Raw genomic sequence first — 27,849 nt, forward strand, 5'->3', positions numbered from 1 at the left:
TGAACGCTCAGCATGTGTGTTCTAGGCTGGGACTCTTGGATAAGCAAGGGTTTATCTAATTTCAGAGTTCTGAAACTCACACTCATCGGTGAAAGCTACAGAAATGCCATAAAGCACAGCATCATCAACTGGGACTCATAACGTACAACTTGCAAGCACCCTGTTTCATTAAATAAAAACCCAAGCTAAATGTGGTGGTTTATGCGTAATTCTACAACTTGGGAGGCTGAGGCCAGAAGGTTCTAAGTTTGCAGACAGGCTGGGCTATCTACCCAAACCCAATACACAAACATACACACACACACACACACACACACACACACACACACACACACACACAGTCTCTCTGTCTCTCTGTCTGTCTGTCTGTCTGTCTGTCTCTCTCTCTCTCTCTCTCTCTCTCTCTCACACACACACACACACACACACACACACACACAAAGGAAAACTCAGCACTAATTCTTGCAGGAATTCAGACATTCTCTAATATATGAACAACAATCATATACAAAAAGGCTTGCTGTGTCCTGCTAATCAAAAACTATTGGCGATCTCACAAAACTGATCCAGTGAAGACAATAACATAAATTACATCATATAACACAGCACAGCAGAGGTACGGAAACTTAACAAAGACAGCCTTTAGGTTGCACATTTTAATATACAATATTCACCAGTAAAAAGGATTAGTTACAAAAAGGAAAGCTGTCTGTACAAAATAAGTTTTTTTCACATTCATAAAGAGAACCCACTGTGATGTCTTACCTTGTGAAGTCAATACTCAAACAGCTCACTTTGGTAAAACTATCCCAGAAAGACCAGTAATCCAGGCAAGATAATTAAATTATCGGCTTCCTAATCATGTTCAGGAGAAAGAGTTTGATGAACATTTGCCTTGTACAGAAAAGTTCTCCATACTTGCAGTCCCTTAGAAAAGCCAGTGCTCTCAGGAGCCAGCCTGGTAACAGAGCATAGAAGAACCTCTTACTCTCTCCTGTAGTCCTTTCTGAACTGCAGCCTCCACCTTACACAGGGAGCGCACCTGAAACGCCATAGGGAGAGCCGCATCTGGAATCTTGGCAAACATCTTAATCACAGCCTCAGGTCAGTAGAACCAGGCGGTTTAGGTTCAGCCTCTCCACCCAATAGTTTATCACATAAATTAAATATTGAGGGGTACACAAAATTATGAAAAGGGAGGAGCTCTTTTTCAAACGCCCACTTCCTAATATAACATACATCACAGTTTTAATGAGCAGAGAGAGACAAGCCATACTGTTAGGGCACATTTACCGAAAGGAAAAACCAAAGTATCAGAGACCTTCAGACAGCATTCAGAGCATAGCGGCCACACCACACTGCTCCCAGCAGTCTGGCTTCAGAATAAAAACATGAAGTAACTATATAAAACACTGTAGCCTTCAGAAAACTTTATTTAGTGATAAGCCGAGCTCTGCTGGCAAAAGCCCACCTATAAAAAGGGAGTAGGTCTGACCCACAAAGTGTATACATGCATGACCCAAGATAATGAAGACCTTTAGACGCGAATGATTCTAAAGCTATTAGAGGCCCTAACTAGGAGGGGCTTATTCAGATGTGCCTGTATTAGCCTTAAAAACTGACCAACGTGTTATCGGAAGAGCTGTACTACCCTCACCACTTGACTAAAAAAGTTGAGACAAAAAAAGAAAAAAGAAAAAGAAAAAAAGAAAAAATTTAGTCTGACGCGCTCTCCTCAATGAACACATCCAGGAGGATGAAAGGGACTCAACGCCCCGAAGCTTGCTGCCAAGGACATCTCTCTGCTCAGTGTGATTTAGAACCTCCTGACACAGCACAGCACGGAACAACTGCTCTGGGTACACAAAGCCAGTTCACCCCACGGAAGAAACACAAAGGGATCGTGTTTAAACCCGTCCTCTGAGTTAGAAGCAACTCCACTATGATTTGATCACTTGTCCTAGGGGAGAAAATTGTCTTGCAACAACTCCTAAACACCATTATTCCCAGTCTGGGCCCTCACTGACTCAGTGGTGCTTTTTGTATAAAAATATCTGTGGCGGCGGCAAATGGCGGCACTTGTGAGGGGCTGCTGCAAGCCCCACAGCTGAGAGAGCGCTTTCCCTGCTGCTCCAGTCCTCTCCCTACTGTTACAGTCCTGCCAGTGACAACCGAGAACCACCTGTGGACAGTTCTTCATGACCAAGCTTTGGCAAGAGTCAATAAATAAGTTTGTCAAAGGCAAAACCACTTTATGGACAACTCTAGGTGCACCTCTGGGGACATGGGTGTGAGAAGGGAAAAGACCCTTTGACATGACTTGATTAACCACCCACTTGCCCAGCCCATTATTCAGAAGGGGAGGAAGAGAAGACACCAGAAAATGAGTCAGTTTTGAAATCTGCACAGCTGATATTTGTTCTTCATAGCAGTAAGGACTTGAATGAGATTATGTAACTTGAGGAACACTTGTATTTTCCTTCTGGATTTAAAACTGTGCCTTGTACTGAAAGACTACATTCAGTGTGGGTCAGGTCCAGGAGCGGCAGCAAGAACTCGGCCATTAGCGTGCCCAGCACTGGGGAGAACTGTCATCTGCTTAGCATGGCTGGTGGGCAGGCCAGGGGCTGCTCCTCACTGGTCTCCTAGTCGGAAGCCCTGGCCCCAGTTGTGTCTCCCGCCTCCGCCATTCTGATCGGCAGCTCGCCTCATGCTAGCAGGGGGCACACCAAACCCTGACACCCCTCCTCTCCTACTGGGTAGCCAGCGGTACCTGAAACAGACAAGAAGAAAAGACAAAGATGAGAACCAAGTCACTGTACACCATCTCCAGTCATTCGCAACGTCTCCCTCTTGGGTGTTCCAGGACATTTGTCACATTGAAAGAGGCCAGGGACACAGTCTTATTTAGCTTTCCTTTTCAGCACTTAGTGCGATGAATGCCCTGACCACAGATGGCACTTGCTTTTCATGTTTCTTAACTTTATCAAGCTTTCAGTTAAATTCACGCTCTCCACATATTTCCCCACCGATTATAAAAGTAATTCATGCAGAGCAATATGGAAGCAAAAAGACTACACCCACAGCCCAATAAGCAGGAAAAACCACCGATGGCTTCTTGGTGTGTCAGCATATGGGTCAGGCTGGATCAAACAACTGAACTCACTTTCACAGCTCTGGGCTGAGACGCCTGGGCCACGAGGCTTCCCACCTTGAAACTAGGGGTGTATTTCTAGTTTATTCATTCCTGCTTCCCATCACAGTCAAGCACCGATGCCCAAAAAGGTCATGTGATCTCTCACTGTACAGATTAATAAACCAGGCATCATAGGACAGCTAACCAAACTTCAACCCATGTCTCTGTTCTCCGTAACATTTTCCATTATTAGTAAATTGACAATGTGTTTGGACCTATTTTATTTATATAGGGTTCTGAAGTTTAAGTTTTTGCTGGAAGGCAGGGAGTACAAAATGAAGGCCTGGTTTTAAACCCTGTGCACCCAGACCGAGTCATGACAAGTGACTTCTCACATCAACAGCCAACAGCACAACCTAAAACTAAAGCAGCTTGCTGTTCAAGGAGCAATGGTGCTATACCATGCTAAGAAATTCACTGGATTGTTACAGCCATTCTGGAAGGATATTACACACACACACACACACACACACACACACACACACACACACACACACTTTTTTCCTGCTCTGGGGGTGAAATCCAAAACCTCCGCAGTATAAGGCAAGTACTCTAGCGCTGAGCTATGCTCCCTGCCTGTTTCTGTAAGCTGTCTTGTAACAAGATCCCACTGAGTTACGCAGGCTGGACTCAAACTGCAGAAGCTCGGGCCTCACCCTCCAAAGCACCTAAGATTAGAGACATGAGCCACTCACTGTTCCAGCTATCAAGCTTATTCAGTCAGCAAAAAACAGAGGCAAAACTGAGTGAAGTTCTTCAGGAATCAGTCAGTATCCAAGCCCAGGTGCCCTGGCTAGTACCTGCACTTCTAATATGCTCCGAAGCGTCTGCCACAACAGTTACTACTACTGCGGTAACAACAGTTAGCAGCCAGCATCAATTTGTAACAGTTTAATACCTTCATCCTCCTTCCCAAAGAGCATGACCCCTTTTAAAACAGAAAATTAATAATCAGAAGATACAGCAGCTCTTTAAATGGAGTGCAGAAATATGGATCATGTTAGACATCTATAAGTCATCTCCTCTCTCTTAAATAAACACAGCCAGACATGGTAACGCATGCCTATAATCCCAGCACTTGGGAGGCTACAGCAGGATGAAAAGTCCCCACCCATGAGGGGCTGCATAGCAAAACTGTCTCTAAAAAATTAAAAAATAAAATAAAATAGTTTTTTTTTAATATTTATTTATTTATTATGTATGCAGTATTCTGCCTGCATGTACTGCATGCCAGGGGAGGGCACCAGATCTCATTGTGGATGGTTGTGAGCCACCATGTGGTTGCTGGGAATTGAACTCATGACCTCTGGAAGAGCAGTCAGTGCTCTTAACCACTGAGCCATCTCCCTAGCCCCTAAAATAAAATAGTTTTATCATTAAATCAAAGTATCATTTCCAGATGCCAAGTTGTCAATATCTATGACATCTTATGCCATAATATTCCTCTAAAGTATATAGTAAAACACAGCACTTAAAAAAGACACTAGGGCTGTCTCACGCTACTGTGTACTCAAGACAATATAGAAGCCAGCTCTATTGCTTAAGCTGAGCATGAAATTAAATGCCAGTAATGAGAATAAAAAGACACCCAATTATACATAATCAACAAAAATTTATGGTAATTCTAAAGCAGTTACTGCTTTTGCAGGGAGCTACATTTTGCCATCTGATCTTTATGCAAAATTTAACAGAAGGGAGTCCACCAAGAGAGAAAGCTCAAGTAGAAGGCAGTTCCAATGTGCTGCCGATTTTGCCATTAGAATTTTCTACACTTTTGTCCACAACTCAAAAATATCTGTAAGCTGTTAAGTCAGAAAATAGCCATTTAAGGTAAAATAACTGTTGGCTGCTCCCCAGAGCACAGGCTTTTTTAAGCTGATGCATCTGCCAAACTACTTGATAAACCTAGATCAGAAATCCAATCTTGCTGCTAGTGTGCCCTTTGGCAATTAGGAAACGGATTGGTCATTTGTTTTTTCAGCCTGAAGGCAAACCCAGGCACAGGAGAAATATGTTTCTTTTTACTCTCTTTTAAAAACAAACAAACAAGCCACTAGATTTTTCTGATTCTAGTTCACACTCAAATGTGTTCCACAAACACCCTAAACTTGACAGAGTTGAGGGGGAGGACTACTAAAGTATACTGCCCTCACCTACTCCTTGGGGGGAAAAAAAGAACTACAAACATTAACATAATACCTTGGTTAAAGGGGTTCAGTTTCTTAAACTGTTAAATGCAAGTGATTATTTTCTATCCCTCATGATATCAGGTGTGACTGTCGTCTGGCAGCCTGTGACACCCAGGTGGAGATTTACCCTCTTTAACAGCCCTTTCTTCACTGACAGAATAGCTATGCCTCTTACACCCTTGAGTGTTTGAGCATCTCTTCTCAGCCACCACCCCGCTCCCCAAGACATTAGGCACATGGCTTTCATTAGCCCAGAACCCAGTTCTACGCCATTAACCCACTACCCACCACCATGCCTCCAACAATAGGCCTGTGAGATAGGAGCAGCCCTTCAATTCAGACTTATGAAAAAAAGGTTGGAGGTTTTAGTAAGTAACCGCAGCAGTATCGAAAGCAGTACACAAAGGGAACGCCATCCAATCCCCAAATGCCTTGCCCGTGGCCTCTTCTACTTAATGAAGTCTAAAAGAGGAAAATAAGCAAGCACCTGTTCCAGGGAGCTGCGACTACTACACAAATCTCACAGCTCTCATTTTAACTTTACACAGTCTAGAAAATTCTAGCCTATAATATTTAATATATGAAAGTTTAAACCAGGCAGGCCGCAGCACACCTATGGTTCTAGCACTTGGCAGAAGGATGGATAATTTGAGGCTAGCTTGAGCTATATACAACAGGGGTCCTGTCCCTAAAACAAAAACAAATAGTAACACATTTTTAAAATTGCAAATACTGAGCTAACTTACTCAGCCAACATTGTGAGTGAGACCAACGCTTTGAGGGAAAATGTAGTGTCGTCCTTTCTGACACCTGCCCTGGAGCCTACTGCTTGGCACTCTAAAGTAGCATCATGTCCCACAGCACAGGTGATAGATATCTTTTTGTGATGGCCTAATCTAGCCAGTGATCTTTAGCAAGAGGATGTCATGAAAGACACTGAGCTGTGGCACCAGTCCCTGGCTTTCTGACCTTGGTCACACTGAGAACTTTATTGGCTCTCACTTCTCCCTTAGAGCGGGAAAGATCTCCTTATGAAACGCCTATCAGGATGCTTGAAAACACAGGGCAGCACAAGGCTCAGTAGGAGAGGAGGAAACACTTACAAAAACTGAGGTGTGGACAAGAAATTCCTTCCTCCCAAGTCCATTGGGTATCTGAACATCAGGAAGAAATAAAGATGTCCGACAAGGTTTCCAATGAGCTCGTTGATCACCCTGCAGAGAGAGTCAAGTCAGTGCAACCACATTCAGCAACCAAGTGAGCTGCAGCAAGCAGTAACTAAGAGCATGGGAAAGAGAGCCCTTCACTGGAGTGCACTGCAGCCCCTGGGAGTCAGCGACAGCTCTACAATGGCCCTTTTACAGTGTGAGTGACAAATGTATTCTGAGGGAGAGGGAAATTGGGCCTGAAGAACTAAGGAGCCCACAACTCTTCAAGGCCCCAGGCCACCCTCAAAGCATATAGTTTGTTCCAGGGTGTCTCTGGAGGTGGGGGAAGGTGCAAAGCAAGTTAGTTGCTGAGCTCTTGCCTTCACACACGATGTCTGTAAAACAGACAAATATGCAGACTGCCAAAAGAAGGGCACGGGAGTGGGGAACGACGGACAACAAATGACTGCTCCTCCATGTCTAGAGCTGTGAATTGCATCTCTTGCGTCTCTGACAGTGAGATGAGACACACAGAGATCACTTAGGACAGCTGGGCTTTGCCATGCATCTTAAAATACGTTCTGACAAGAATGTAACATTTATATAATTCCTGATTGTTTAGTGTTTCTTCTTGCTATAGGTAGTTTATTATATATATGTAATAATATAAATGTATATGAAAAGATTAAAAATATTTCATTAAAAATAAAACAAGCTCTGACTTCTTCAGGTTTCCCAAGGCTCACAGTCACCTCACGATCCACAGCCTACGCATCCCTCTTTGTCTTTACCCACAATGTGATTCTTGCCTGAGCAGACGACACTTGTGACTTCCCCACTATATAGCCTGGTGGGCTGGGGAGTGGAGAGAGGATTTACCAAGCTATGCTCTGCAGAGTCCTTTTATTCAGTCCACTCACCTCTCTGTAAATACACAGGAGGAGTAAGGACCGTACAGTTCAAACACATCAGCTATATGAAGGAGTAGTACTTTGAAAATCTACTAACTCTTGAAAATATTAAAGTAAGAAATGAGAGCTCCACCAGGTATGGTGGTACACGCCTTAAATCCCAGCACTTGGGAGGCAGAGGCAGGTGGATTGCTGTGAGTTCAGGGCCAGCTGGGTCTACAAAGTGAGTCCAGGACAGCTAAGATATCATAGCGAAACCCTGTCTCAAAATACCAAAAAAAAAAAAAAAAAAAAAGAAAGAAAGAAAGAAAGAAAAGAAAAGAAATGAGAGCTCCTAAAATATCTCTAGCAAGACAGGTGTGATGGCGCACAACTTTAATACCAGCATTCGGGAGGCAGAGGCAGGCGGATCTCTGAGTCCAGCCTGGTCTACAGAGTGAGTCTAGGACAGCCAGGACTGTTCCAAAGAAAATCACTATCTCAAAAAACCAAAAATAGAAAAAATAAGATAAAATAAATAAATAATATCTCTAGCTTGTGTTTTGTTTTTGCAGGAGGAGGATTGTTTGTTTTTTGTTTTTAAGAAGAAAAGTTCTCATTTTTTCGAGACAGGGTCTAACTATGTAACCCCAGCTGTCCTGGAAATCACTATGTAGACCAGGCTGGCCTTAAACTCGCAGAGACCCACCTGTGATTTCTCAAAGGCTGGGATTAAAGGTATGTGCCACCACTCCAGGCAGAACAAAGTTCTCATTCTTAAAAGATTTTAAAAATTATTTGCAATTGTGTATGCACGCCTATGTGTGTGTACAACATGGGTACAAATCCCCAAAGGGGCCAGAGATATCAGCTACATGTGGAGTTTAAGTTACAGGTAGTTGTACGCTGCCCAACATGGGTGTTGGGCACCAAACTTAGGTCTCTGCAAGAGCAATCCATGCTGTTAACAACTGCGCTCTCTCTGCAGCCGAGGACGGCTGCTCCTTCCCCAGGGCCGCTCTCTCAACGTCAACTGGAAACATGAGAGCTTTTCCTACATCTCAGTACTAACTCCAGACCAAGAGAGTAGAAATCTGACCCTGCCTGACGTAAGGTCTGTACCATCTAAACATGTACCAGAGTCCGTCTCATCTGAGACTCTCCACTTCTGTGTCAGTCAGTAAGGCATGAACAAGGCATGCTAGACATGCCTTAGAACCACACAATACTGTAATCTTATGGATAGGCTCCTAAAAGGAATCAAGGCAAATGAGTTGTGTATTTGCTCAATATGGATACTGAGTCGAGAGAGGCATAAGTATTCAAACAAATAGGTGTAGAAACACAATGTATCTAGTGACAAATGACAGCCACCCAGCGTCAAAGGTGCTGCAGTACAGCCAATTATATCTAACCATCTTTACTCTGTAAGGTTCTAACTTATCAATACTCAGTCTTTAAAGTCTTTAAAAGACTAGGAAAGGAAGATAAAGATGAATTAAGCTTCCCAAGGATTGGTCTCAAGATAAATCTAACTACTTACGAGCCTCCAATAATATAGTTGAATCCGAGGATAACCCATGGTAAGTAACAGGCCTAGGAAAGAGAACACAAATGTGAACAGCTGCAAGGAAGGATTCCTTCTAATGCTGAGTTAATATTAACAAAGAAAGAACAAAGTATCTATGGAAGACAGCAAAAACACCCCACAGAATCACTCTAAGACTCCAACCAGCAAATTGTTACAAATAATTAACTTGAAATTTTATCTAATATTGTACTGATTCTTGAACTAACAGTCTCCCAACAAGACATGAGTTTTCCAGATCTGACACCTTAGAACAAATTTAGGCTGAATGATCTTCAAGGAAACGTCAGAAACTAGTAAAAAGAAGCTTGTACGTAAGTAGCTATAAGTCTAACTGAGGCAAGTACTACAAAAGCCTGCGGTCTAGACAAGCTAACTCAAGGCAGGAGACTCAGCAATGTTCAGTTCTGTAATGAGTAGGTCATTACAGGCAGAAAATGGTACGGTCAGGTAGCGTTTAAGGGCTTTGTTCTGCATAAAGTAGGCAGCAACTAAGAGAGCGTACAGAGTGACAAAAGATTAGAAATGGCAGGATTCCTGCATATTGTCTCTCTTGCCATCAAAATTTCTCCTCTCTCTCTCCCTCTCTCCCCCCCCCCCTCTCTCTCTCTCACACACACACACACACACACACACAAAATCACTAAGGTACATACGCTTGAGGAGCTTGAGGTTTATAGGGGACTGGAAATAACAGCAAGGGATCTTGGGATGGCTAGGAGGACTGAGGAGGGGGAGGAAGGCACCTGCCTACACTGTACTACTCTGTAGTGACCCCTTCTGGAAGTGCCGGAAGGTGCACATTTGCGCTTAGGAGAGAGATTACCTACCACAAAGGAAGAAAAACAAAAACAAAAAAATACCGAGTTTTGTTCCGTTGAGGAAAAGTACCTTAAATCGTGTTCCAAACCAAAATGACACAATCAGGTCTCTGTTGAGCTGGGCCCAGACGTAAAGAACTGACATGATCAGAGGGATCATCAGCAACTGCAAAGGAAGACAAGATATGAGCCCTGGCCCCAGGAGCACTGAACAAGAGTGTAGTAAGAACTGTCTACACTGCCCACCCTCCAAAACTCTGCAAAGGAAACGCTAATGACCGAAATTACAAACTAGCTGCATTATTTATAATACAATACATGCCACAAAAATCTACAATCGATACAATTGTGTTTTTACACAAAGTCAGAAACACCAGTTCAAGCTGTTATTTGGGGAGGGAAAAGTTTTTCCTTAACCATACGATCTGCTTTCAAAGAATACAGAACCTCACACATGCCCAGGGAATACCACAGAACCACCGCTCTGAGTGCTCAAGCAGAAGCCAGAACCAAGCGAAAGCCAGTGGTTTAGATAATACCAAAAGGGCCTCAACGGCTTAGCTAAAGCATTTCAGAAAATGGCAGCTATCATTCTATGTGCTCAATGTAATCCCAACTCCTGAAACACACAGATAGCTGACTTACCTGCATATCCATCACCAAGCCAGTAATCTTGGTTTGTAAAGTTAAAGATCACATGTACAAAGTATTCTATAGGACACCACGGCTGATCTGATTATTGCCCTCCAGGGGAATTTCCTTACACTGCTCCAAAGCAGAACACTTTTCTATCAATCAGATTACTTAAGACACAAAAGTTCTGATAACTCTGCAAAAATACCCCATTACCTGCCCAGACAGTCAGTAGAGCAGGAGACACAGATATGAACAACCTCAGCATGACTTGGTCAGCCGGCATCTTCTGGTACCCTGCTACTGTCTTAGCAGTTAGCATTCAAGTACAGGATGGAGATGTCTGTGCCTTTGAAACAAATGATGATCCTGCTCATACTCAAGCATAGCACAAACCCTTTTTCTTTTTTTAAATTCCATTCTTTTAAAAGAGTGTGTGTGTCCCATATCACGTATTTTTCTGGTTCTTGGCCAACTTTAAATAGCAGTCAGGTCCAACTGTTTACTTCTCAATTGTGCCTCACAGAGAGAAACTACGCTCAGAGTGGGGCACCGTATGGACAACATGATTATTTAGGACCAAAAGATGAACAGCAATGAAGTCAGAAAAGATGCTGCTTATAAATTACTTTTCTGGTAAGAACCACAGATTTCTTTTTGTTTTGTTTTGTTTTGTTTTGTTTTGTTTTTTTGAGACAGAGTTTCTCTGTGTAGCCTTGGCTGTCCTGGACTCGCTTTGTAGACCAGGCTGGCCTCGAACTCACAGCGATCCGCCTGCCTCTGCCTCCCGAGTGCTGGGATTAAAGGCGTGCGCCACCACGAACCACAGATTTCAAAAGTTGTCTTGTGGCATGGAGTCTCTGCGCTTCAGTCAACAAGCTGTCATCTCAGAGGACCCAGAACTGGGCTCAAGGAGAGAGCAATAATATCCAATGGAATATAGAAAAGCCCCAGAGGAAATAGTAAGAGGAGACATGCCTAAGACCTAGGATTTCCCCTAGATTTAAAATCTCCGTTATTTTCATTATTAACTATGGTTTTTAATAGGTACGAAAATCGATTTGAGTATTTTTATAGAATATAAAATACTATTTCCCAAAACCTTAAAAGGGGGAGTAACGAGATCATTTCTGGTCCAATACAGCAATGAAGGATACGACGATGCAAATCCAGTTAAAGAGAAGCATGAATAGGTAGTCTGCTGGCCTCCCATCAAAAGCTCCTAGAAACAAACACAAGGAGACATCGGGGTTCAGACTGGGGAACAAAGTAGCATCTACAAAGAAAAGCACTTCAAAAAGTAATAGTGAAAAAATTTAAGTGAACTTTTACTCAAGTCTATACCGTGCCAATAAAACCACACCAAAGGCACCTGCCTGCAGCCACTTTATGCTCTAACTGACTTCCAGGAAGCTACACACTGTGGCTGCCATGTGCTAAAATCAACTCAAAGGGAGGCCAGTCAATTCCAGAAATATACAGCTTCGTTCCAGATGCCAGTGATGCCCTTTCAATTCCCTCGTGACCTTTGGCTTTTCCTTCATGGTCCTAGTGTAATCTAATGAGCACATGGTTGATACTTGGTTAATTCCTATCTCTCACTTCTAGATAAAACTTGTAGGGAGCCTTGTCCATTTGTGCTACCACTGTGGTTCCTGCTGTGTGACTCTACTGGGAGCCTGTTATTATAGCATGTCAGAGCTATTAGCTGCTGCTGTTGTCACTATTACACTAGATGGATGCACAGCCACCTGTCCAGCCCTGGGATGACATATGGAGCAGATTCAGTCTCTACTCCGGGACCTTAGACCTGGAACAAGGGAAAACAAGGTAAAGAGGGATGGACAAAAGAATGGCCAGGCTCTCCAGCCTGATTTTCTCCACAGGGTAGCTGTGAGGTACAAGAGACAGATCTATGACCCATTACAGAAAAAGTCACATGACCAAAGTCCATGCTCTTCATCTGAAGCACAGTGGAGGCTGAGGACTAGTTTAGTTCTCTTGTCCCTCACTCTGCCATTGATAAGAGTGTTTTATTACTAGAAATTAAAAAAAAAAAAAAAAAAGGCCAGCTCGTATGAAGAAGTCTAGAGACAACTACCAACACCTCAGCCCCAGTGGTAAGGGCAGTCACGCTTAAGGCTCACCATCACAAATTATAGCTGAGATTCCAACAACCTTCCGAATCTGAAGAAGAGCCATGCTTTTTCAGTGTGGTCTGGCTCTGTGATTTCTAAGGATTCTTTAGATATCCTTTACCTATGGACTTAAGATACTGTGAGCACATAAACTGTAGTGCTATATTATTTGGCATGCTAGCAACTAAGAATTTACAATTAACTGGTCTTAAATTGTGGTCTTCCAGTGCAGATCAGAAACCTCTTAAGCAAACAGTGCTTCATACTTAACAATTTAGCCAGGCAGGAAAATATGCAGGTGGCATATAACTTAAGGCTGTGGAGTACAGAGAAAATGAAACCCAGTCAACCTAGCTCCCATTCCCAACTGTGTTATCTCAATAGCTGCGACCTTTGGGACGTATGGCCACTGTTCTGGACAACTGTTTTCCTATCTGTGAAATAGAGGGTTAAATAGAATAGTCTCAAAGATTCCTCTCCACAGTAATGTCCACAGCAGTATTAGTCATAGAAGCCACAAAATGAATTAAAGTCAAGTGCCCATCACCCTAATGAATAAACGGAATGTAACACTATCTATATAATTTGACAACAGTGAAGAATGAACTACAACTACATGCTATACAGAAGAAGCTTAAAAGCATGACATTTAGAAAAAGAAAACAGGAGGAAGCTAGGAGTTCCCTATGGCTTGCACAGACGATGGGGTTAAGGGAAATGGGCAACACTAACATGTACAGATTCTTAGGGACGAAGGAATGTTATCAGCTGATTATGCCAATGGCTGTACTGCTCTACATACACACTGAATCGTGCCCTTTAAACTCAAGTGAGGAAGCTGGATGGGCTGTGGGTTACCAGCCTCTCCTGGTCCCATGGAAGACAGGAGCTAAGAGCTTCCCAGTATACTAAAACTTACAAATGTTCACAGTCCCGGGATAAAGGTATAATATTTGCATAGAGCCTACACACTCTGACACACACTGTAAAATAGACATTACTTATGGTCCTGTTTACAATGTAAATTTTATGCCAACAGCTGCTACAATGCCTTGTTTAGTAAATAATGGCAAGGGGAAAACTCGTTTTCCAGGTATTTACAATTTTTCAGGCAGTTGACTCAGGACAAAATCCACAGACACAGAGAGCAACTTTTTATCTCAAAGAAACTGTTTCAAAAGTTCCTCTTAGCTTGAGCATTTCAAAAACGTTCTGACTGGAAAGAAATAGAAGCAACTCCTAAGGATAAAAACAAACAAAAACAACCAGGAGTCTGGAAACACTGGTTTCCCCTGCCTGTCACTCATACTCAAAATATTACAGACTAGCTGGCATTATCTGACCAAGTTAAAAATGTGGGGAAATTGGATTCAAGAAGATAAAGTGAGCAAGAGCAGAAGGTGGCCACATAACTATCGCAGTTCAGGTATGAGTCCTAAGACCTGACTCCCGAGGGATGCTGGGTACTGATGGGTGAAACAGAATTATATATGACATTCAAATAACTAAGGGACAGCCTGAAACAGACAAAACAAGACCTGCTGGGAGAAACCTGTGATGGGTGGACAACAGTCAGAGATTCACACTGATACAGGCTACGTGAGTGAGTTGTAACATGAGTGAGTACTAACAAAGCTAACACGGAGTGAAAGAAGCCAGTCACAAACTGACAAAAGAAATGGCCCACAACCAGGCAAGGTGGCGCACACCTGTAATCCCAGCCTCAGGGAGGCAGAGACAGGCAGATCTCTGTGAGTTCAGGGCCAGTCTGGTCTACAGAGTGAGTTCCTAGACAGCTAAGGCTACACAGAGAAACACTGTCTTAAAAAAAAAAAAAAGGCCCTCATAGGCAAACCCACACAGAAAGATTATTGATTATTGATAGCCAGGAGCTGGGGGCGGGGGTGAGGGGGTAAGCTGCTTTGGGTCTACTGAAGGGGTAGTAATGAAAACATTGTGAAATTAAACTGCTGTGGTGGTTACAAATATACTAAAAAACATCGAATCACATGCTTACAACGGGTTAAGAATATGATGTGAGATGATTTTTTCTCAGAAAAAAATTCACTGACCTTTGTATATGTTTAAAGTTTTCCACAGTAAAAGTTTCACTAACCTGTTGTAGATCACCACACTCATCTAGAATTTACTACACTGGCTTAACCATCACCTCGATACAGCTGGATGCTAAGCTACTGCTCCTTACTGCTCTACTCAGCACTGCTACCAAGAACTGGACAAGGGAGCAGGAACCCAATGTGGTTCGGGAGGATCTAGTATGGTGGTGAGGCCTAGCACGCTTATTTGTGTTCGCGTGTGCGCGTGTGTAGGGGCATGCATGTAAATACAGGTGGGAGGATGACCTGCTGGGAGGCAGCTGTGCACTCCACCATATGGGCGTCAGGGAACTGAATCCAAGTTGTCAGCCTTGACGGCAAGCACCTTTACCAGATGACCTGTCTTCCTAGCCCCAAATCTTCTGGTTTTGCAAAGAATGACCCAGGACCTTACCTATGCTTTGTATTAAAACGTGGTTTCCTTCTTTTTCCAAAACAGCAATGTCAACTTAAAGAAAAGTATTTCACAGCAAATATCCATCCCACCCTATTCCTGCAGCTTTAAGACAGAGTCATCGTTTTCAAATATTTGGGCAGACTTAAAGATGATTCAGAAACCTGTCCTAAGTAAGAGCCAGCAGTTTTATAAAATATCTGAAGTCAGTCAACCTTTGCAAATATTTACACTCAACAGAAGTATATCTGTATTTTTATTTTCTTTTTCCCTGACCCTATCCCCAATATATCTGTATTTTGACAGTATCATTTTACTGCTTCCTTGTATGAGCAACTCAAAATAGTATATAAGGTACTGTAGAAAATAACAATTCAATAAGACACTTCTAAAACATGGTGTTGCTTCTCCACTACATAATACAAGAAGGTATATGTGAAAAACTAGCATGGTACCAAATCCTGACTTAGAGTTGTTTTCTATGTGTATGTGTACTATATACATGTGTGCAAGTGCCCAATGGTGCATGTATAAAGGTCAGAGGTCAACAGTCAATAGATTCATCTATTGTTCACCACCTTATTTTTTGAGAAAGGCCTCTGACTAAAACTAGAGCCTACCAAGTGACTCCTCCAGGTGGAGAGAGGCCCAGGATCCTTGGGTCTTGTCCCCCAGCACTGGACTGCAGGTGCACAGTGCTGCACCCAGTTATTTGCATAACTGAAGGACTCTGAACAGGAACCTCACATTTGCATCCTCTCCAGCCTCAAGCTGGGTATTTTAACCTCTGAGGAGATAGAGCTCTGAGCTGCCCTTCACCCTCAGTCTAACAGACACATACAGTCTAGCCCAGTTTTACTCTAGCAGAACAAGGACAGGATTAGTAAGTGTGAGAACACAGCCCAGGCATTCAGGGGAGGTGAGAGAGACATGCAGAATTTTTATCTGTTATTTCCTTCTATAAGAAATTACAACTCATCGTGTGATTAAAAACTCAGTCAGGCTGGGTGTGGAGGTGCACACCTTTAATGCCAGCACTCAGGAGGCAGAGGCAGGTGGATCTCTGAGCTGAAGGTCACCTGGGTCTAGCCAGAAACAGATAATGAGGCCCTGTATCAAAAAAAAAAAAAAAGAAAGAAAGAAAGAAGAAAAAAGAAACGAAAAACAAACAAAAATCCCCAAAACTAAAAACACAAAGTCTAAGAGCCCAACACAGTCAAGACCCTGTGAGCAGGCAAGAACTATCATTATACATTTCTTTAAACAATGTTAATGGCCCTGAAAAACCAAGTAAATGTAAATTAGAAGGAACTAGCAAGTTAAAATGAAACAGTACTTGAAACAATGAAGGAACTTACCTGCTTCAAGCCGTGTAGAATACTGATATAAGAAATATAAATTGACCAAATAAAGAAATCCAGTTCCTGGACCCACAGGGAAATAAAAGGTGGCAGTGAACGGCCTCCATATCTGAACAGATCGAAACAAACAACTGTCAGTTTCTCTGAGCTCGGTTGAACATTTTTTTTTCTTCTTAACCAAACAAAAATAAAACTATGCAAAGCATTCTTTCAATGAGAGCTGAAGTGAATCATCAACAGTGTGAGAAAACAGAGTAGTTCCTACCAACTTACATGACATCACCTCACACACAGATCAATGAAGGAAAAGAACATCAAAAACAATCAGTATTTTTAAACAAGTTAATAAAATCAATACCAGGGAAATGTATGGCTAGTCTTGCCTGAGATCAGGCTTACAAATAATCCTGAAGTAAAAGTATTAGACTCAAATGCTAGAGGTTAGCAGGAATCAAATCAACGTGCTAAATAGGTAATACGGGCACAATAGCAAACAATACCCCAACACAAGCACACAGGAACAGACGCACGCCTGTCCGCATGCAAGATCAGCACTAAGAAGGGGGAAGTCCTAACTCCAATCTCCAAATGTTATTTTCACCAACAACTAAGTGGTTTCTTTGGGGGAGCAATACTATGAACTGAACCAGGGTAGGTTAGGTACTCTACCACTGACATATTCAGCCCTCTTTTCTTATTTTATTTTGAGAGAGCAACTTACTATATTGCCCAGGTGGCCTTGAACTTATTCTGTAGCACAGATAGTTCTTAAACTTTCAATCCTCCTGCCTCAGCATTAAGAGTTGCTGGGGTTACAAAAGTTGCCTGCTCCACAAGGCCCAGCTGTTGTTTTTTATTTGGTTTTTATTTTCTGAGACAAGTTCTCTCTACATAGCCCTGGCTGTCCTCAGGGCTACGTACTCAGTGTGTAGGCCTGGCTAGTCCCGAACTCAGAGATCTGCCTGGCTCTGTTTCCCAAATGCTGGGATTAAAGGCATGTGCCACCATGCCCGGCCTTTGCGTTGTTTTTGAAACAGAGTCTCAAAGCCCTGGTTTCCCTGGAACATTCAGTCGCCTGCTGGCCTCAGCCTCCCTCCTGAGTGCCGAGACTCCTCCAGACATGGCCCATCTCCTTGTGTGCTCTACCATTATTCCTACTTCCCCACCACGCTGCAAAGTGCAGCTTCATAGCTCAGTCCCTTGACAAAGCATTTCTATTGTGTTTCTTATGTGGATACCCAAAACTTAATTTAAACTGTTATGATGTCATGATGAATATTCTTGTATATCCTCTACAAACACACACACACACAGTGAGAGAGAGAGAGAGAGAAAATAAATGGCTGTGAATCAATCTGTTAGATCAACAGACATATGCACTTATTTTGGTACATATTGCCAAATGTCTACAGAAATGTTTAATTAATTTATACTTCCTCCTAAAATGTAGATGACTGCCATCTTTCTACACATATTCACCACAGAGGATATTTTATAGCCACTAACCTAAAAATTAACTTTTATTTGCTTTGAGAAAGCTAAGCATCTTTCTATATTTTAAAAATTTTAGCAATCCATTATCCTGATATAGATCTGCACTTCTTTATGTATTATGAAAATTTTCTTGTGGCAAGTTATTTTCAGTTGTCATTAGACTTATGCTTTTATCATACTTTTTCTGTATTTTACACAGCCATATCTATTTTATAGTATATTTATTCTAATACACATTGATTTTTATAGGACTTTACTATATATTCAACACAAACGTTTAACACACAGGCAAATATACCCATCACTACTATACTTACAAAATCTTTTCTAAGATTTTTTTCCCAAGGATAGAAAACTGTTCAGTTTTACTGCCAACACCTTACCAATTAATACAGAATAAAGAAAAGATCCAACTTTTATTTCTAGATGGCAATTTAGCTTTCTGGTCTCCATTAAAGAAAGTGCACTTTCTCCAATTATGTGAAAGATTAATTCATTTTAAGGCCTATTTTTAGATTAGATCACTTAGAATGAATGCTTATATGTTATTTTAATTTATGGTTTAATAAGTATTTTTATTTAAAAAAAAGATTGATTTATTTATTACATATACAATGTTCTGCTTGCATATATGCCCTCACACCAGAAGAAGGCACCAGACCTCATTATAAATGGTTATGCATCACCATGTGGTTGCTGGGAATTGAACTCAGGACCTCTGGAAGAGCAAATAGTGCTCTCAACCAGTGAGCTATTTCTCCAGCCCTAGTAAGTATTTTTCATATAAGGAAATATAATGATCTTCCCCTTTTTTTCCCAAATTATTTTCCTGACTAGTCTCAATACTATTCTAACGTAAATCAGGCCCAACATCTTTATTTTTTTTATCAATGTGACACTGATGTACTCTTGCCTAACTTTCATAGTTTTCTACAGAACTTTCTCTTTTTCCTTTTATAATCAACCACCAAAGCAGGTAACATTTGAAAATTGAACCTCTTGGCCTTTCCAAGCACATAAGCCTATTGGGGGTGAGGGGGAGGAAAAAAAATAAAAGGCTGGGCATGGTGGCACACACCTTTAATCCCAGCACTCAGGAGGCAGAGGCAGGAGGATCTCTGTGAGTTCAAGGCCAGCCTAGTCTACAAAGCGAGTTCAGGACAGCCAGGGCTACAAGAGAAACCCTGTCTTGAAAAACCAAGAAAAGAAGGAAAGGAAAGGATCTTCTTTCACTCTTACCACTCACTGACTCACACCTCTAAAACATTGTGAACAATAAAGTGATGGCCTCCTAGACTTTGGGAAACAGCATAACGCTGACCTTCGCCTTAAAAGCTCTGTGTCTACGGCATACTATCATGTGCCAAGCAGGAAAAGTACAGCTGGATCAATCATGAGAAGACTGTCAAAATGAGCAAGAGTTGGCACAAGGAAGGGAAAATACACTCTTGGCACAAAGCCCCCAAGAACTGCAAGAGCACAGAAAACAGAAGAGGGCTGCTAAGGATCCAGGGCTTGGAGAATGAAGAGCACAGTCACAGACCCTGCCAGACCCTGAGCTGCTAATCCTTTCTCCATGGATAGAGGCTAGCTCTGAGAGAGTAAATGCGACCTTCCAAGAGCCCTGCATTAAAGCAGTAAAGCAACAGGTTAGATCATCTGACTCACAACTTGACCACAGGAACAGCACTGACTCATGAACAGGGTACTGCTGATGACGTAAGAAGCCTGGATGTAAGTTTCTGTTAAGTTACCACTTCTCAGCCTCAATTTCAAAGTTTAAGAAAGAATCATACATAGCCCCATTAGTTAATGTGTTAGTTATTTAGTTTTGTTTACGAGTCCTGGGGGTAGAATCCAAAACCTTGAATATGCTGGGCAAATGTTCTAGCAATTGAGCTTTATACATCCCCAGACTTTGATTAATGGTTTTGAAAAAATAAGTGAGTTTGTAAGCTACTCGGTTTATTACACACAGTGATTCAGAAAATGGGTTTTCTAGATGAGGAAACAGCATGATAAAAGATTAGATAATAGCTAGTAACTGGCAGAGACAGAATTCTGTCCTAGCATGACTCTAGAACTTGTAAGACTAAACTGTCATCTTTACAATGCCTCTCAAGAGAGATAGCAGTATTACAACTACAATTAGTAAAATTTCCAATACTGCTATCTACTGTTGTATGATCCAGAAACAAACTGAGAATAAACCTATCAATTCCTACTCCCTGTTTGCAAAAAGCCCTGCAATACAGAAGCAACTCCCTAGCCTTGGAATTTTGTAAGTCTAGACTTTTGAGGTGGCTTTTTTCGCTTACCCAGTGACATGTGTCCTAGGGCACCTTCCCTAGTCCTTTATCTTAGAGGGCTGAAAGTTGGACTCAAGACAATGAATTGAAAATGTGCTCTGTCTAAAATGTTTAAAGCACATATAGAAGTGTGCTTTCAGAAACACCCACTGACCTGGTTTCTAAAACTCACATTTCACCTACTCTGTATTTCTTTAAGCTACTCAATGCCTGATTTTAGAAAAGAAACCTCAGGCTTTTTCCCCTGACTACATTTTCCCGAATACTGATGACACAACACTATTTTTAGCCACTGTGTGCACCTGTTCTTTAGAAATCAGTGTCTGTCAAAATACCTCACTTCTCTTCCCCGTTCATTAAGCTTACCCTTGAGTTCTACTTGCTTTCATTCATCTAAGAGACTTATTATTTTTATATTACTTTAAAATTATAATTTGGAATCACTAGGTGCTGAGTTTTTCAGAAGGATATCACGCTTATTTCTGAGATTCCCTTCCTTCCTCTATCTGCCATGTGAATAGATGCAGGAGCAGGCTTTATTTGCAGGGCCATGGGTAGAAAGGCATAGGCGGGGAACCCAGGCTGACACACACAGCTAGCTGTGTTGCTCACTCCCATTGAGAGGACGTGGTGGGGACAATCTTTCATCACACAGCATCCCCAGGCCAGAACCTTAATATACAGTGGAGATTTCTTGGCTTTGGGGCAGGGGGTCTTTTGTGGGGATTGCTCCCCCCCCCCTTTTTTTTTAAGACAAGAATCTTGCTCTGTAACCCTGACTGGCTTGGTACTAACATCACAGTCTACAATGGTAATCCTCCTGCCTCAACTTCCTAGGTGTTCAAATTACAGATCTGTGCCACCATGCCCAGCTACAAATGCACGTTTGTGAGAGGGAGAGAGGGGAAGTCTTCAAGAGAAAAGGAAGGCCCTAATCAGAATTTAGGGAATTTGCCCAGACTTCCTCACATAAGAACGGCATTAGCCCACAGGTTCACTGCTATATAAACCCTTCAAAAAAACCTAGTATTCAGAGGCCCGCCCAATGACACACAGCACAGAGGCCACGTACCTGCCCCATGGCCCACCTGAGCAGGGAGCCACTATAACGTAAAAGTATGTGGTGGAGAGCTGGGAGAGAAAGAGATGCCGAGAGGTTTTAGTACTATGAAGAGTGACAGAACCAGAGACACGAAGGTGGAGAGGTGATGTGAGTAGCCTGCCCTGTCACCTAGGGCCACGGTGAAGTCCCAGCCTGTGCTGCCTCTGAGGGCCATGCCTGGGTCAGTGGCCATGCAGCAGCAGGGATCTGTGTGGATGTCCATGGCTCATATTATCACAAAGGCCATTCCAATGTACCTCGTCTGGGCTGCCACCTGGGGCCATTTGATGTCCAAGGGCTGTACAGAGCTGAAGCCACCCCTCACTAGCTCCAGCACTTGAGAGAGCGGCCCACACCTCTCTGGGCAACACAGTACAGCTGTCCCAGTAGCAAAGGCACGAGTGAGCCCCCTACCCCAGAGTGGGAGACCAGGGAAAGGAGGAGAGTCGGCCCAGCCCCTTGCTGGTCAAGCATTGGGTGAGCCAGGGTCGTGCTGGAGAACTCACCCTGGTCATGCGGTGCGAGAGGGGTAGCAGGCTGCCCGATTCAGCTCCCATCTAGGCCCAGACTTTGAGTTGGCCACCCCAACATCTACCTAATCTATGAACTACCAGAGCACACGAAGGGGCTAGTCCTGCAGGTCCAAAGCTGCAGTACCTCCACAACACAACACAGGGCAACAACAGGATATCCAAGAGGAGTCCCAGGGAGGAGCTAGTATGGATAGTGAAGCAGAAGCCAGAGGCCTCAAACCAGACTAATGACTCCTTGCAAAGAACATTCGCAAGCAAAGAGGTGTGGGCAAAAGGGCATACTATGGGACACACCGTGACACACTATAGCTTCCACGATGAGATGGAGGCTTTTTGGTTTTATTTTCATTTTTTATTTTCTTTTGGGGGGCAGGTTGCAAGGACAGGGCAAATACAAAGGGACAGGCGTTGGGGTGCATGATGTGAAATTCACAAAGAATCTATAAAAAGTTTTAAAAAAACAAAAAACAAAAAACCCAGGACCTATTATTCTTTAATTACTTAGTAGAGGTGTTAGATGTTACATCCATCATTTAACTAAAATTTTCCAAATAATGAGATCATTACAAATGCCATCCAGAATCAAATTGAAGTAGAATGAGAAAAACAGAGATCTGTCTGAAACAAAAAGGGTTATTTTGAAGTTAAGAATGTCTACATGGGAGAGGGGGCACGGGAAGGGGATGAGGGCATGAGCTCACGTAAAGAGCCGCACGGTGGCAGACACCTGGAACTCCAGTGGGAAGATGGACACAGGGAAGCCCCTGGGACTCGCAGGCCAACCAGCCTAACCTCGTCAGGGAGCCCCAGGTCCCACTAAGAGGCCCCGTCTCACAAACAAGGGGTACAGCTCCTGAGAAAAGCCACCCAAGGTTAATCTCTGGCCTTCACACTTATACACATGCGCATGCACACACATGCACACGCACACACACACAACATGGTTCTGCTAGCAAGATGATGGTAGCACCTGTGTGCTGAACGCTTATGTAAGCAAATCTTGCTGTTACTCCCGCGTCAGCCTACAGCTCAGGTTTACTCTCCTTCCAGTTATACACAAAGCATAACCCGATTGCTCTTAAATGAACCTGCTACGGTTGCAGTCATCAGGTTAAATATGGTAATGTCTAATTCTGGAGAACAAGTTGGAGAAGATGAGAGTTCACATCTGCCCATTCTAAGTTAGAGGTCTTTTTGTTCTGTTGTTTGTTAGTTGTTTTCTGTTCCTGAGATTGAAGTTATATAGTCAAGGATGACCTGGACTTACCGACCCTCCTGCCTCTGCCGCTCAAGTGCTGGCATTACAGACATACGCCACCATGCCTGGTTTTATGTGGGGCATTAGGAATCAAACCCAAGGCTTTGTGAATACTAGGCAAGCATTACACCAAGCCACATCCCAGCCCTCAGTGGCCTTTGTTGTTGTTGTTGTTGTTGCTTACATTTTACTGTCTTGGGATAGGGTCTCACAGCAAAGCTAGCCTGAAATTTGCTATACAATCCAGCCTGGCCTCTGCTTCCCCAATGCTAGAATTATAAGTGTATACCACCATGCCCAGTATGCTGAGGTTCTTTGACAAGGATTAAATAATAACAATAATTCATGAATTATATTTCTAATTTAATCTAAAATTAATATTAAATTCTTATGTTACTAATTAAAAATGATAAACTATTTCAATAGTTTATTAAGACTATGTATTTATTGACTAGTATACAATTTTCTGTTATACTTAAGAGAGAGGTAGGAAGCAGCTAATATATTTTCTTGACTTGAAGGCACTTTTGTTTATGCTTATGAAATTAGGACTTAGCGAATAATTAATATATTCATTTAATGTAACTTCTATTCTTCTCCTCCCAAAAAAAGCATTAAACTTTTTTTATGAGCCCTATGGTCAAGGGTCTTATAACTGATGAGTTAGCATGCCATTATATTATCTCTGCTTTTAGGTAAAGACAGTTTAGGCCCAGACATATAAATAACTTGGTTCATGACCCACAACTTGTAAAGGTCTAAGCTGGACCTTGATATTATGACCCAACTACTTGAAATCCTTGAAAACCGGCAATCTTCCTATCCTAAATGGGTAACTACTTGAAGCCCTATGATCTTACAGCTCTACGAGAAAAGGAAACATCATTTTCTAACTTGGAAGAAATCACTTTTCAAAACACTTTGCTAAACACTTTGGGAGTAAGGACTTAGCAAGGGATTTAAGAGCACTTAGACCGCTCTTAACTAGTTGAGACAGAAACCAGCTGTGGCTGTTCTTAAATAAGGCAGCACTTACCTCTAGACTGCTTTGAAGCTGAGAAACGTACACATAGAAAAGCATAATACTGATAAAAGGGACTCGGCAAACACTAAGGCATCGGGAAACTGCCACCTCTCTTTAATCAGGGGCTAGCTGCACACACTATCACTGGGAAGTACATGATGGGGAAAGGCTGTGGACAGCAAGGTAGTGAGGCTTAGTGCAGTTCCTGTGTTTTCTTATCCAAAGTAGAGAAACAGCACTTTAAATTGTATAGCTTAAACCAACACATTACACAGGAATAAGGAAAATATTTTAGTTACTTCAAATTGTGAATGCACAATTCTAAATCAATTATCCCACAATTTCTTTAGGCTGACACAGATGGAGCGTCTAAGGAGAGACGTCTCCTGCAGAAACTGTGAAAGCACACCTTCTGTGCTCTCCGTCTTTCTTGAAGTGTTTCTACAAGGTTTGTTACAAATCTGCATCTGAGAGGCTGATGTAGGTGTGACACAAATGATGTCCCTAATGGATTCCCGTTCTTAACATTATTGCATCTGTAGCTTACTAGAAAGGCTTTTGACGTTGATTGTTCTGGCAATCTGGCTACACAAGTGAGCAAGATTTCACAAGGCTCAAACAGTCCATTCTGACCACGTTCTTATAAAACGATTTACAGCCAACGCTCCCCATGCGCGCACATTACCCAACATGCCACTAGGCTCAAGGTGCACAATAGCACTCTGCCAAGACCTATTTATTAAAGCAAATACCTGAAAACAGCATACACATGGGCTGTGCTCTAGAACATGCCTGGGAAGCCCCTCAGGATTTAACACTGGCCAAAGCCCAGCATTAATCCACATGTCAAAGCAAACCCCAGCCCCTCTGAGCATCCCCACTCCCAGGAAAGGCCTGTACCAATCACTCTTGTAAAACAGCGCTGCCCTTGAGTCCTCTTTCCTTCATCTCTTCATCTTCTATATCCATTAAGGGCAATTTTGTCCACACTAGCCACCAACTCGACCCACAACCACCCGGATCCAAACCATCCTCTTTCTTGCCTCCTAATTTGTATTTGATTTCATCACCAGTACTTCCCAACACAGTAACTCCACTCCTTAGAGCAGGCAGGCAGTTTTCAGCATTTTGTTCAAATCCTCCCAGGTTTCACTGGTGCTCTCGAATAAAAGTTCAAAAGTAGAGTATCTGCCTAGTACGTGCAATGCCCTGGGTCCAATCCTTAGCTCTGTAAAAAACTTAAAACCCAAGCCTCTTCCCATGAACTACAAGGCCCTCTATGACCCAGGGATGATCGACATTCTCACCTTGCTTTACAGTACGAACACCTGGTTAACGTCTGTCTTCATCTACCAGGTGTTACCACTTTATTTGCTCGCCACATAACACCCAGTCTTCTTCCTGTTCCCAGGCTTCCCAGTCTACCATTCCTTCTTTCTGAAAGGTTGGGCCCAATAGCTAGATTCTATCAAAGCCATTCTTCAAGTCTTCTCTTAGACTTTTCAGAAACACTGGTACCTTAAGTCAGTATCCTTAACACTGTGCCTCCCTCTTTCTCCAGAGGAACCTCTGTGTTATTCACTACTGTAGACAAGTGACCAGCATATAGCAAGCACCCAATTATTTCCATGAACTCAAGCAATATATAATCATTTGCTGTGTGCCTAGCACTAGCCTAGGTAACAGAGGCCCGAGGTAAAGATCCTATGAAACCTTGTTCGCTGATGGCAAGTGGACTAACAAAATCCAGCAGATGACATGTAGCAGAAAAGTAAAGGTAAGGGAAACAGAGAAGGAGGTACATCCTCTAATGGAAAAGCAGAGGAGGCCTTAAAAGTAAGATGGCGTTTGGACGGAGACCTGAAGGATACACGGAGGTCTGTGAGCCATGATTCTCTTCTTCTGTAGAGAAATAGCATGTGCAAAGGCCCTGGGGTCAACTTAGGTGCTGCAACAGCAAGCCCTGGCAAGGATTTAACCCATCACATTTTCTGACAGGACATGATTTACATTTCAACAGGATCGCTCTGGCTGCCCAGTGAGAACAAAAAAAAAAAAAAAAAAAAAGCAAAGCTTGCATGGTAAAGGCTTGCAATAAAGACCTATATTCCAGATATACAGCTGAGGGACAATCAACGGTATAGATGACCAATTCTGGGGTGGGAAAAAGACATCAAGGCGCTATACAAGGTGTGTACCTCAGTGGTGGAGCACCTGCCCAGCAGGTGCTACACCTGGGTTTGATTCCCAGCACTAGAAAGCAAAACCAAAAAAGGAACTCGGGGATGTCTCTATGGCTGTTAGCTTAAACTCCTCTAGCAAATGCAGTTGCTATTCACAAAAAGGAAATTTGATTAGATGTCCACTAAAGATACTTGTGTATCTGACAAGTCTCCCATCCGAGTATTTAAGCCTGAGTGGTGGCGATCTGAGACCCAGGGAGCGACTTCAGAGGGATCCTAGAATGATTCCTGGAGCATATCCTAACACTTAGGTTGGGGAAAGGAGAAATCAGAAAAAGGGAGCTAGAAAATAACACACCGTGAAGAAGAGAAAGAGAAGGCCAAGAAACGTGTTAGCATTCCTATCTATGACTGGAATCTGGGTTTCCCCTGATTAAATGCTTATATCACGGAATCGATTAAAATAATAATAATAATAACAACAATAATAATAATAACCTCTAGGAAATTAACCTCTTTTGGCCTAACATAATCTTGACTGTTTTCCTGAATGCTTAAGAAAATTAGTATCACCCGTTTCCTGAGTAGATTACTCATTCACTGATTCACTTAACTGCTCTATGTCAGGTGAAGGGATAGGACCGGCAGGAAATACAAATAAATTCATTCTTATTTTTCCCTGGCCTTAAGCCACTCCTTTAGGGCAAGCAACCCATCCAGAAGTATGTCAGGTAGACACGACTGATTAAGATGGAACCACCACCCACAATGGGGATAGAGGGAGGGCAGAGAACAATTAAGGCAGGTGGGCCCAATCTGCCGACAGAAGAGCAACTATCACTAACTTACCTCCTCACTATTTCCTTCAAAGTACGGAAGGCGGGAAGCACAATCTTGCCAGACAGGTATCGTGCGTCACATCCCAGCAGGCTAATCCTCGATTCTAAATTATCCAAGCCTTAAACTCGGGACCGCAGGACCTCCCAGGACCCAAAGGACCCTTCCTTAAACCCCTGGAGCCGGACGCACTACAGATCCCACCAGCCCCAGCGCGCCCCGCAACTCGGCGAGCCCGTTCCGCCGCCGCGGGGACACCTGGGGGCTGTAGTCTCCACTGCCCGACGCCAGCTAGTACCTGGAAGCGATAGAGGAAGGCTTCAGGCCAGAGGAAGAAGTAGGCCGGGCTGATAATACCGAGCTTGCCGATCAAAGGGACCGCGACGGTGGCAGCAAACCAGTAGCGCGTGATGGCCGGGATGCTCCTGAACCAGTCCCCGATGTCCGACATGGTCGCCCGTCAGGTGGCCGGCTGCGCAGCGCCGCGCGTCCTCCCGTACCCACCCCCCTCTCCGCGGCCGGCTTGGCCAGGGAAATTAGAGGCGCAGTCGCTGTGCAGGAGGCGGAGACCGACGGACGTGGCGCCACCGAATTCGGACAAGCGAGGCAGCGCTCACAAGAGAAACTTCCCCTT

General features: G+C 43.0%; 1 protein-coding gene across 1 annotated transcript; it reads right to left on the bottom strand.

Moving 5' to 3' along the window:
• Positions 1 to 641: 641 nt before the first annotated feature.
• Positions 642 to 27,808, bottom strand: DERL1 (derlin 1). The gene is made up of 8 exons (XM_084751005.1): positions 27,514 to 27,808; positions 16,473 to 16,584; positions 11,623 to 11,687; positions 10,478 to 10,504; positions 9,903 to 9,998; positions 8,967 to 9,019; positions 6,489 to 6,599; positions 642 to 2,773 (listed from the first exon to the last, which is right to left on the bottom strand). The coding sequence occupies exons 1-8, from the start codon at positions 27,664 to 27,666 to the stop codon at positions 2,635 to 2,637; spliced, it is 756 nt and encodes a 251-aa protein (XP_084607131.1). The 5' UTR covers positions 27,667 to 27,808; the 3' UTR covers positions 642 to 2,634.
• Positions 27,809 to 27,849: the final 41 nt, after the last annotated feature.

Source organism: Acomys minous (assembly GCF_964271855.1).
Source record: "Acomys minous genome assembly, chromosome: 12".
NCBI lineage: Eukaryota > Metazoa > Chordata > Mammalia > Rodentia > Muridae > Acomys > Acomys minous.